General features: G+C 42.6%; 1 protein-coding gene across 2 annotated transcripts in view; it reads right to left on the reverse strand.

Annotated features, from left to right (window-relative positions):
- The window catches only part of LOC111861842 (DNA damage-regulated autophagy modulator protein 1), a 13,766-nt gene extending 1,893 nt beyond the window's left edge, over positions 1-11,873 (reverse strand). Inside the window, exons 1-5 of one of the 2 annotated variants that reach the window (XM_023846756.2) lie at positions 11,727-11,873; positions 6,587-6,664; positions 4,253-4,374; positions 2,719-2,948; positions 474-609 (exon numbers count right to left, since the gene is read on the reverse strand). In XM_023846756.2, the coding sequence (XP_023702524.1) occupies positions 474-609; positions 2,719-2,948; positions 4,253-4,374; positions 6,587-6,657 (559 nt within the window). In that variant the 5' untranslated portion in view covers positions 6,658-6,664; positions 11,727-11,873. Of the gene's footprint in view, positions 1-473; positions 610-2,718; positions 2,949-4,252; positions 4,375-6,586; positions 6,665-7,311; positions 7,387-11,726 lie in introns of those variants that run through there. The other variant, XM_023846757.2, reaches the window with a different exon arrangement.
- Between the last annotated feature and the right edge of the window lie 1,236 nt (positions 11,874-13,109).

Below are 13,109 nucleotides of genomic sequence, written 5' to 3' on the forward strand. Positions count from 1 at the left end.
GTTACTCTTCCTGTTTCTTCCTTCCTTACTCATTGGTCCATCCGCTTTGAGCCTTTCTTTTTTTTTCACTTCCCTTTTGTCAACTCGCGCTCTGTGGTCTAGTGGTCAGCGTTCTTGGCTACAGATCCAGAAGGCCCGGTTCGATTCGCGGCGCTACCAGATTTTTTCGGAGAAGTAGTGGGTCCGGAACGGGGTTTCAAGGAAATAACGGCTCCGGTCTAGAAAACCGAGATTAACGGCCTTGGGGATTCGTTACGCTGACCACGTGGCACCCTCTATCCGCAAAAGTTGTCATTAAGCTTCGTCGACAAGCGGCAGTCGCTTGGTCGGTATAGTTCGCTTGCGGACTAAAATCACGGAGTTTATGTTTAGAATTATGCTAATATCGAATTTGTAATATGCCGTATTTTATATGGTTTATTTAATCGTGTAAAGCTTCAATGGAATATATAAAATTCTAATTGTAATGTTACCTCGATATTCGAAGAAGGCAACGATTCCTGGAATTATTGTTGAAATCGTCGTCAGAACACAAAGTCCAACCAGAAAAGCTCGTATCCTCAGCATCCATTTTGAGGCAAGGCCTGGAATTTTGTATGAAATCCACACCTGACAAATGGAAACAGTATTAGATATCATAAACCATTATTAGAAACATGACAGGAAATTCAATGATTCAGTATTGAGGGGGTGGGTTTCCCCATGCACCGCGACTGATAGTCTATTGTACGCCCCATTTTTTAATTTCTACCGTCTCCATCCCCTACCGATACTGGTGCTCGCTATCAGTCCCTTTCTGCCAGCGAGGTTTCTACCCTCTACTTGGCAGCGGCATCTAATAGTTAGTCCCTTTCTGTCGGCGAGTTGCGGAGGTCGTCGAATTTTTAAGGGCGGAAAAAATCAGGGAACAAGTCCTCCGGGAGGGACTTTAAGCCGTGGGTCCCGTGTCGTAACTTTACGGCACGTAAAAGAACCTCATCCCAAAAGGGGATCACTGAGCCAAATTCCAGGACGTTTCCCGCCCAACAATAGCCTCTAAGGCCTCTGATAGATGGGGGAAGCATTATAGACACCGCTAAGCAAGTGGCCGAACTCGCTTGCTCGGCGGGACTGATGGTACGCACCATTTATCGGTAGGGTATAGAGACTGGTAGAATATCATAGAGGGAAGCACAATAGATCAAACTGGTCGCGGTGCATGGGGAAACCCACCCTCTCTAAATAACTAACTAACTAACTAGTTTCTCCTCTGGCAGTGGTACCTAATACTTTAGCCCCTTTCTGCCAGCAAGGTTTCTACCCTCTACTTGGCAGTGGTATCTAATAATTAGTCCCTTTTTTTCAGCGAGGTCGTCCCTCCTCTGGCAGTGGTACCTAATTCTTCCCCATCTATCGGACGCATTGGAAACTATTTGGGCGGGAAACTTTTGGCCTAATTTAGCTCAGAGGCCTCCTAGAGGCATGAGGTTCTTTTACGTGCCGTAAATCTACGAGACGGGACCCACTGCTTAAAGTCCCTCCCGGAGGACTTGTTCCCTGAATTTTTCCGCCCTTAAAAATTCCACGACCCCGCCGGGTTTGAACCCGCGTACCTTGAGTCATGAGGTGGTAACGCTACCCCTAGACTACGGAGCCCGCTATGACAGGAAATAAATAAGCACAGTATTTTTCTGCCGGATAAAACCTCAACTCGCAAATCTAACTGCTATTTGTTTCCTCTTCTAATAAAAAAGATATAATTGTTCTTCAGCTATCAAAGAGTAGCCTTTCTTGCCTATCCAAATTCAGAACTATAATTATATAATTAATGCCCAAAAGTAATCATCTTTCTTTCAGCCGTCTTACGAAGGGCAGCATCAGAAATAAAGTTCCAACTGACAATGTTGTCCTGGATGGGATGCACCCAGGGGTTATGAGTGACAAGAAGGACCTAATTTAGGGATAATTCTTTACCACTTTATCCATTAGAATTGGGCCATTACACAAAACTGAACTCGGTTCTTGGTTATGAAATCCTGGCGTCTGTCAACCACAGCACTACAAATTAGCTTTTTAGTTCGCTTAGTGGGGGGTGGAGTTCAACTGGGTCCACTTGGCACGGCGGCCCCTGATTGGCCTATTATAGCCTGCCCCGGGTGATTATGATGAAGGACAAAGTGGCGATGGGACAGGTTTTCTCCGAGTACTTCGGTTCCCCTGCCAATCTTCATTCCACCAATTGCTCCACAATCACCCTCACCTAACATCTGGGGCTGGTACAATAGGCCAGAAGTGGCCGCAGTTCAAGGGACTTAGTCCCACCCCACTAGCAATAAAAAAAATTCGTCACACCTTCGGTACACAACATTATGAAAGAAAACTCCTCTTTGTTAACAATATCTCGGGTATGGCGACTTTGGTACACATCATGTGTTAAAAACAATATCGTAACATTCTAATGATGAAGTAACGATGTAGTTACTGCCTGATGATGAAGTAACCTCGGGTATGTGTTACACACACTAAAAGTTCATTTATTTAATGAGAAGTTATTGCATATATGCTCACAGAACACTAAGCGGACATCGCGGACTTGAATGGTGACGTATTGTTGCGAAAAGGTCCTAAAAATAAGTTTTATGTCATTTCGTATCCACAAGATGGTGCTGAATAGCCATAACGATCCAACACCAAGAAGATAATACGTCAAATTCACAAAAAGATTTTTAAAGAACTTACCTGTAAGATAAAATATGTAGTTCCAGCTGCAAAGCACATAAAGGCTCCCAGCATGTGGACAACAATAACATTAGATTGCTGGAAGTTGGCCACTATATCAAGGCCAGCACAGGAAGCAAGGCCGAAAGCCAAAGTCACTTTATTGAATCTGTGGCTCACTCCGTCCCCCGGCGTAGGAGTTTGTATGTAGTTCTTTATTTCCAGGTATTTTATGTATACACAGACAACAACTAGAAGAGGAGACAAAATAAACATATGGTTACTTAAAATTACTACGTCCATTCGAAGTCTACCGGGCCGGTGAGAGAGCACAGGTGAACCAAGCGGTCAAGAGGACCGTTTTAGGGGCGGCACATTTTAAAAGATTTTTTCTTTCCTTTCTGTTTTATGAAACTGATTTCTTCCCATTTTTTAAGTAATAAGACACTAATGACGGATTTCATCCTACCTTTTTTTCCTTGGCACTACAACTCCAGTGGGCCCAGGCCTACCTCCATGAACTTCTCCGTTCACTTCGGTTTTTCTAGATCTTACATATTCGGTAGGATTCCTTGGGCGGGTGATCAGCTCGCCGAAAGGCCTCTACCTGTACATAAACACAGAAAAACGCACACAGACAAACTAAACATCCATGCCCTGAGTGGGATTCGAACCCATGATCCCGGTTTCCAAGCGAGCGAAGACAGTGCATGCCTTAGACCGCTCGGCTACCGTGACCGGCATTTCATCCTACTACCTGGAAGAAATTTTGAGAAAGTTGACTCAGCAGTTTGCTAATTTGGATATTAACAGGATTGTGTTCCATCTGTTTCACATTGTACTGAACTTACGCAGTGGAGTTACAAGCTAGAGTGTAAAATTGGAGCGACATATATATTTAGGATGGACGTATATTTAATTAATTATCACCACAATGAAGAATGTCTGTAAAAAATGTAAAAGTAAGTAAGTAAAGTAAAGGTATCCCTGCAACAGGCCGTGGAGGTTCCCACATTTTTCTAGACAGTCGGCTCACAGATGGCGGCAAGGTTGTCAGCCTTACGCCCCAGCTGCCCTTTACTCCCAAGAATATTCCTGGTACTCATTTCTGTTAGAGGCTGAGTCAACCCCTGGGCCATAGTGCGGCTGGAAGGATTAGGTAAATTGAAAAAAAAAATCCAATGTCCTCATCGGGAATTGAACCCGCGACCTTCCGGCTTGTAACATAGTGCCTCAATCAACTACGCTATCTCGTGCCCCCCGTAAAAAAAATGTGAAGATGATAATGATATATAAAATTCTTGTAATTATTAGCAAATTCAGAAAGTCTGTGTAAATCTTTGTATTTAAAATTAATGTATAGTATGGAATATGATAATATGATATAAACCAAAATGAAATTCTCGCGATATTTCTATGGACATCTTTCCAGCATTGTTGTAATCATACTTATGAACATATGAAAGCACTTTTTTTTTTCAGAAGTCTTCATATGTTGACCCTGAACTTTTTGTAGAAAACATTGCATTTGCAATAGATTCTGAAAATTACTCACTTAGGAAAGCTGCAAAGTTAATAACTTGTCCAAATATGCAACTCTCGGGCGAGAAACTCCCCGTTTCGCTTATATAAGGGAATCCAGGTTCAACATGGTTGTTATGGACTGCTATAGCATACCTGTTGACAGAAAAGTGATTCATTACTGTCCAAACTCCCTACATTGCAGAGTAATGGAATGAAACACAAATGCGTCCCAAGAGTTTCGTTTATTTACTCAGAAGATTCTATGAAAATTATGGCCTTCATGGAGCTCCAAAATGAATCATCGTCCATGATTTATTTCAACCGTTCAACGATTGAAATAAATCATGGACTTAAATCAGTGCAACAGGACGCTAAAATATAACATTATGAATCACCGTGTTAACAAAGCCCACCACTTGGCCCGATTCTGAAACAGGTGGATCCAGTCCACACCATCACATTCTGTTCCTTGAAGATCCGTGTTAACACCATTGCCCGAACTTCCCCTAGCTTTCCCCTGTTGTGTCTTCCGGTCTGGTTTTCCGCATTAAGTTTTGTATTCTCTCTACTCGTCCTGCATGTTCTGTATCTCTCATCCGCACTGGTTTTTGTGAATATTTCAAAATAAAGCTCTTTGTCAGAAGTTACGTACGAAATCTAAGGTAAAAGAAAGGTAAAGGTATCCCTGTAACAGGCCGTGGAGGCCTATAGGTTTGTGAGACGTCGAGGTTCTCAAATTTTCTAGAAAATCGGCTCACAGATGGTGGTGAGGTTGTCAGCCTTACGCAACTGCCGCCCTTTACCCCCAGGAAGATTCCTGGTACTCATTTCTCTCAGAGGCTGAGTCGACCCCAGGAACATAGTGCGGCTGGAAGGATTAGGTAAATTGAAAAGAACCACCTCATCGGGAAATCTAAGGACGTTTGTAATTTATTATATCCAACTGTGTTAATAGTTAATCCATTAATTATTAACATGACATAGAAAAAACTCACCTTAGAATTTCAACTTCCGTATACTCGTATCTCTAAGGTACGAAGCAAATTTCTTTCTGTCTTTGCCCAAAGTGCCGTATTTTTACATTGCATTAAGCAACACGTGTTTCGAGCAAGCTGTGACGCACGAGAATTACAGCCTCTTATGAGGACGACGTAATGAGGGCACACCCTATCACACCGGTAGATGACGTCACTTTAACTTAGGGACTTTCATTAGTCACTGTCTTGCCGAAATCTCTAACAGACGCGTAGCTCTATTTAGAAAAAAGAATCTGAGTTTTGCTGAACAGATCGTGGCCGCGCGATAGCTCAAGCGGTTAGTCGCTGGCTTCCCACCGCGGCGGCCCGTGTTCGATCCCGGGTCTGGTCAAGTGGGATTTGTGGCGAACAAAGTGGCGCTGGGGCGGGTATTCTACGAGTACTTCGGCTTCCCCTGCCAATCTTCATTCCACAAAATTCTCCATCATCATAATCACCGGGGGCAGGCTACAGTAGGCCACTCAATGGTCGCCGTGCCGAGTGGAACCACTTGGACTCCACACCCCCCCTAGCATCATGGTTCGGTTTTGACATGAATTCCAGAGGCCTTGTTTTGACTTTAGTCCGGTGTTAATTGTCTCGAGGATTTCGTGGTTTGAAGAGTACTGTACTCCGTTGAAAGTCGACCGAAGTTTCGGAGGAATATGTGGCCTCCATCTTCAGGGTCGAATTTCTAAATTGACTTATTCATGTATTTTGTGGGCTTATGAATCTTATCACAATTGTATTTAAGAGAGACCTGTATGGAAAGTGAAGCACTAAGAAAATAAGGAATATACATTTGAATTGCCACATTCGAAGACTGCTTGTTATATAGAACAGGTAGTTCTCTTTTGAAAATAATACTGGGAATCCTTGACTGGACTCAGGCAAGCAAAGGGACTCATACGAGGACTGCTAAAAGAGCGAAGGAACTGTTGAAGTTAAACAGGATCCAGCTACGATGGGTGGAGGGACTACTTACAGGACACTGTCACCTTAAAGGATACCTCTTCAAACTGGGACTAAGTATTAGACCCACTTGTGAGAGGTGTCAAGAAGAAAATGAAACAGCCACACATATCCTGTGTGAATGTGAGGCCTTAGCTTATTTAAGATTACGTCACTTGGGTCAATACTTTATGGAACCAAGTGACGTACAAAATCCTATGCTCTAAGGGGATAATCAAAAGGGGAAGCACAATAGACCACTGTAGGTCGCGGTGCTAGGGCCGAGAAGGCCTACCCCTTATACATTCATTCATTCATTCATTCGTATCTTTTGAAAGCTTAATCACTAGTTGAAATGATCATGGTTTCTATATGTTAACAAGAATAGTTATACTTACGAGACGAAGAATGAAACGGGCACTGCTACGAACACAATTAAAGGAAGCAAGTATATCCTCCTAAAGGCCATGATTATTCTGTGAACAAAGTAAATTCAATGTTCATTAACTGTAAATACTTGTTCGTGCAACGATTGTTCTCGAAATAAACGAACACAAACATCCTACGAATCAAAAACCTTACATACGATATTAAACCCTGTCAAATATTAATTTGCTACCTTGAAATCACAGCTTAATAAAGTAATTCTTAGCCAAACAACCTTTGATGGTACATATTACAAAGACATGAATTATATTCAAGAACAAAATGAGCTGTTTAAAGTTTCAACAAAAAACTAACAAAATAAATTTTACGTAGATTTTCTATATACTTTGCCAGTTATACGGGCTCAGACAAATAAGGTAAACCATTTCTAAAAAGCAGTAAATAGTTTTTATTCATTTAAACAATTTCTGCACAAGGTCACGAATTCTTTCTCTGTTCTTGAGTTATTAACAAATGAGAAATTCTAGGATGAACTAAGCGCCCACTTTCCTTTCGCTGTAATTTTAGTATCTGTTACGAAAAGAAGAAACAAAACTTCAGTATGTATGCGTAATGAAGCCAATAAAACAATAACGTCTGGAGGGAGGCTCCACTGAGTTGTCCTTAAATAGCATGATACACCTACCAAGTTTCATGAAAATAGATTCAGGTATTCAGCTAATATTAATGGCGTTACCTCAACAACTTCAGTGTTGGTATTACTGACGGAGGAATTTCTTAAATAAGCCGGTGAGGTGGCCTCACATTGCATGATATACATACATATCGAGTCTCACTAGGACTGGTTCAAGCATTCGAATAATATTGTGACATGCTGAGCTATGAGCCCTCCCCCACCCCCCGCCAGCCGTGATGCGCCGAGCGAAGCCGAAGCGAGCCGATGTTAGCCGAGTCCTAGGATCCTGGTCGCTAGGCAACGCGAGTCAACAGCGGTGACGTCACCAAGTAGTAACAGCGGTTACTTCCGCTAGCGTTACTAGCAACACAGCGCCAGGCAACAAGGGTGCCTATTACGTGGCCGTATTGTCCGATCGAGGCTACATAGGGAGCAGCGAAGGCTATTCACAGTTAGTTGTACTGAGTCAGTCAGCGAGTCCTGGAGCTACCTACGAGTCAGTCCTCGGGTTACCATCGAGTTAGTTCCGAGTTAGCCAGCAACCAGCCAGTTGTATTGTGGCATTTGGAGTGTACTATTTGTGATACTGCAGATAGCAGTAATCGTAAATCTGTAATTTGTGTGATTGTAAGTGCGAATGTGAAATAAAATTCGCTACATCAAATACATCGTGAAGTTATTTGTCGCGTTATACGCCCAACACGCGACAATATTAAGTGCGTTACTTCAAGAGCCTGATAGGCTATAGTTTTGGTATTACTGACGCGAGGGATTTATAGTGTTCATCATTGAGTTGGCCTCAGGTGGCATGATATACATATCAAGTTCCATGAAAATTGGTACCGACATTCAAGCAATATTAAGTTTATATATCGGAAATTTGATAGGCTGTAATGTTGGTATATTTGAACTCTGCCGTTGAAATGGACTCGGGTGACATGATATACGTACCAAGTTCCATGACGATCGGTTTAGACATTTAAATAACATTGCGGTTGTTATCGAAACAATTGTAGAATATGTAATGTTGGTATTATTGATTAAAGGGATTTATAAAGTACGCAGTTGAGATCGCTTCATGTGGCATGATATATGTATATATAATATTGTAACGTTGGCTGTGTGATGCGACACGAATAAATTGCGTGGGCTTTCGGATTGGAACGGATTCTTTTATTAGACGCTTATTTGTACACACACTCGTACAATTAGTCACTTAGAGCAATATTACACCGTTAGTACACTCTGGAACTCTTCTGCGAAGTCTGAGCTAGCGTCGAATTAAAAAATGTGGGTACAAAACTGTTGTGATACTTGTGATCTCAACTCTCTGAGTGTCTGATTCTGAGTCTCATTTCACGACCGACGGTCAGTAGGCCAGTCTCTCTTGGCATAAAGCACCCATCTGGGGCTTGCGACCAGATCTTTATTCCTGTTTGACAGTTATGGTCTTGTTTTTTGTGTGCCCCTCTCTGACGGGAGGACGGGTCTATCTTTTATATATGCTGCTGGTTCTTGCCAGCGCAGTCTTCCTCGAGTTCGAGTCCCTTGATACTCGAGACCATATTTTCCTGTCTCAAATTTGAGACTTCCCTTTTCGTCGCCTCCTCCTTATGTCTTTTTTTTTTTTTTAATTCGCTTAGTGGGGGGTGGAGACCAACTGGGTCCACTCGGCACGGCAGCCGCTGATTGGACACATCACAAGACACAGTACACACACACACAGACACAAATATATATATATAGGAAAAACGACTCCCATAGTGGAAGAACCATACAGTACGCGAGTTTGAATTAAAACGCATAAGATGAACAATCTTAACAAGTTTTAGTGTATACGTACAAATTTTATTATAGTTGATGAAGAATGCACATTTTAATAATTTTATGGAAGACACATGATGGCAAGCAATGCAATAGCTTAGCGTAAATAAGCACCTGAGGATGACACAATGTTGCCGAAATATGTAGTGAAGTGACATGTGAAACTGAGTGCACTACAAACGGCCATTACATACATATCACGACTGATTGGCCTGTTGTGGCCTGCCCCGGGTGATTATGATGATGGAGAATTTGGTGGAATGAAGATTGACAGAGGAAACCGAAGTAGTCTGAGAAAACCCGCCCCAGCGCCACTTTGTCCACCACAAATCCCACTTGACCAGACCCGGGATCGAACCCGGGCCGCCGCAGTGTGAAGCCAGCGACTAACCGCTTGAGCTATGGCGCGGTCTCGCCTCCTATTACTCGCAGGGTCACGGTGGAGGTAATCAATCCCTCCTCCACACGGGTGTGCTGTTCAGCGAAGGATATCACGTACTGTTAACAGGCGTGTTGCGCATACGTTGCTGTGATATGTATTTACCGGTCGGTTACCTAGCAATGCTGTGTCAGTTCACGTTACAATATTTTCACTGTTCCTTATAGTGAAGGGCGCCAGATTCTCTGAGCCCTGCACCTGGGTAAATGTATTGAGTAGCACCTCGAGAAAGAAGTAGTAGTCATGGAAACTCACTTCAGTTCGAAGCTTCATAAAATTGCCTTTCCAATCCCTGGCTAGTATACTTTAAAACTAGACCGCCTCTGTGTTCTAGTGGTCAGAGTTCAATTCCCGGAGCTACTAGATATTTTCTGAGAAGTAGCTGGTCTGGAATGGGCTCCACTCAGCCTCGTGATGATAATTGAGGAGCTATTTTAAGAAAATAGCGGCTACGGTCTAGAAAACCGAAATTAACGGCTGTGGAGATTCGTTGCGCTGCCCACGCTAAAAGTTGGCACTAACTTCGCCGACAAGCGGCGGTCTCTCGGTCGGTATAATTCGCTTGCGGACTATAGGTCACGGAGCTTTTTTTGTTAAATCTATTGTACCTGTTTTCAAGTGAGAGGAGAGAAGCATTTGGTGTCCTGAGCTAGAGAAAGAAAAGTTTCGAGAATATATTCAACTAAATTTTTTATCCATCCCTTTTCTTTATTTCCGTTTCTCCATTTCTTTATTCTCTTTTCATCTATGGCTTCATATTTAAACGCAAATTTTTCTTTCTTTCTCTTCCTCTTTGTGTGATTATTAATGTTGTTACTCTTATTATTATTCTACATAACAGGTCAAATGACAATGAGCTCGTATTTTGCATTATCCAGGTACTGAAATAATAATGGGATACAGTGAGACATTACGTCAGCTGTTCATAGACTTCTACTGTATTCCTCACGATCATTGAGTTGGTAAGTTTTCTCACAGATCTCGAAGTACTCATGAAATTTATATAGGCTGACTGAATTGTGATAGTGAAACCTGTGGTATATTCCTTATAGGTAAAGAAGATGTTCCGCCGTGCACCAGTGGCACGACTCAAGAGGGACGTCCTCAGGACGAACAAGACCCAGGAAAAGCATCGACCGCGGAAGGAACTGGCCGCTGAGAGAATCAGGATGAACCGCCGCGCAGAAGTGGCACGGCGTAGGAGAGACAGCCGTCAGGGTCACGACAGGGACAATGCTGCAGTAAGATGGCAGAAAAGACAAGCGCTCCAGAAGCGACGTCGAGCGCACCCGGAAGACAACAGAAGAATAAGGAGCCTAAACATCAAGAACCCCTTCCTAGAAGCATAACGACATTACACAATCCCATGGACAAGCTCTCGAGTCGGAAGGCTGAAGGGAACGATCTGGATTTCCAGTAGATTAAGAGCGGTGAGACACTGGACACTGTGGAGGGGTAGACGCCCTCCGAAACGAAGAAAAAAGAATGGAATAGCGCATAGTGAAGAAACCGGTAACCCAGAAGCACCGGCCTCCCCAGCTAGAACGAGTGAATGAGCGACGAATGAATGTGAGACGACAGAATCAACAACCACTGGACCATGGAAGTGCTCGGGGCGAGCACTCTCGAAGAAGGGGGGGCGGGTGGAAGGAAGTCGAACATCAAAATGAAAGAAGGGCGGAGGTACCGATCGGAAGATGAACACCTGAAGGAAGGGAAGTACCGTTAGGCTGTTCGGGGACGAACAACCTTTAGAAGGGAGCATTGTCACGTGTTTGGAATCAAGAAGAGTTACTTCCATGGAAAGGCAATAACAGTGGGCCGTTGCCTGGGAATGCCCTGAGCAACAAACACGTCCCCCAGATGAAAGGACAAGAGAGGGTTCGTTGCGATAACAGCGGATTATGGAAACCGCAGAGACGAACCCCTTCCTTGGGCCGCGCCATAGCTCAAGCGGTTAGTCGCTGGCTTCCCACCGCGGCGGCCCGGGGTCGATCCCGGGTCTGATCAAGTGGGATTTGTGGTGGACAAAGTGGCCCTGGGGCAGGTTTTCTCCGAGTGCTTCGGTTTCCCCTGCCAATCTTCATTCCACCAATTGCTCCACAATCACCCTCACCTATCATCTGGGGCTGGTACAATGGGCCAGAAGTAGCCGCAGTACAAGGGACTTAGTGCCACCCCACTAGCAATAGAACAAAATACATTGACTTACCTCTTACTGAACTACACCCTTGTAGACCCAGCGTTCGGATGGAATATCTTATCGATGGATTAATTTTATCCGTTGTTACGCAAAGAACAACCCGTTTCTTAGGAAACAGAACAATACAGAACACCTTGTAGTAGTGTTTGGTTTCATCCGTTGTTACGGCTATTCCTACGCAGCGGTCTGTTGGTATTCGATTCGTCGCTGTGGGAACTCAACAGTTTCCATGTATTCGTTGTCGCTGAAGTATGCGTCCCCATTGCAGCCGTTGCGCAGCAATGGACGTCATATAACATGTCACAATATATATATATATATATATATATATATATATATATATATAGGTACTTGGTCATGGACTTACGACCTATGCGACTTACGACCACAAAAAATGAAAAATTAAAGTTGATTAAAATGTAAAAGTTTTTAAAAAATAAATTATAAAGATGATAAAATGATTAGAGAGGTTAAAAAATACTTTTAATGAATATATGGCCGACGACCAGATCGATTTACGACCTGTCACTCAGAACGGAAGTCGGTATATATACTATATACCAAGTTTCATGACGGTTGCACAGATGTTCAAGCAATATTAATGTTTCACTTCAGAAAATTGAGAAACTGTGTTGGTATTGCTAATGGAAGGGATTTATGGGCTACACCGTTGAGATTCTATGATGTACATACAAAACTTCATATAGATTGGTTCAGGCATTCAAAAGTGAATAGGGAAATACATATACAGACACACAGACAGTAAGCTGATATCATAAGCCTACTTTTATTTATGATATATATATACAGTGGCCGTCTTGTAGTGCACTCAATTTCACCTGTCACTTCACAACATGTTTCGGCAACATAGTGCCATCATCAGGTGTCCCAATTACGTCAATCTATTGCATTGCTTGCCCTCATATGTTTTCACAACACCATTTAAAAAGTATTTAAAAAGTCCGTATTTGTCAACTATGATAAATTTACACTCGCTAAAACTTGTTAAGATAATTCATCTTATTTGTCTTAATTAAAACTTGCATGTGGTTCGTTCACTATGGGGTCGTTTTTCTTATTTTCTGTGTAAACCGTGTCTTGTGATGTGTGTTCCCTTCTTAGCTGCGAGTGTTGATTACACATCGTAAAGTTGTGTATACTGCACGATATATTGTCATGCATTCTCTTAAACGGTATTTTATTATTTGAATGTCAAATGTCTTGCCATGTACTTTAAGAGTATTGAGCAATAGAATTAGATTCTACATAGATTAATACAGTTTATGTCCTTATGGAATTTATTTAATAAACATTTTAATATATATTCTCATGTACTCACGTGTCTTCCACGTAGTCTCTTCTCTTTAGGATTTCAAACTAAAATTATATGCT

The sequence above is a fragment of the Cryptotermes secundus genome, unplaced genomic scaffold (genome assembly GCF_002891405.2).
Source record: "Cryptotermes secundus unplaced genomic scaffold, Csec_1.0 scaffold819, whole genome shotgun sequence".
Taxonomy (NCBI): Eukaryota; Metazoa; Arthropoda; class Insecta; order Blattodea; family Kalotermitidae; genus Cryptotermes; species Cryptotermes secundus.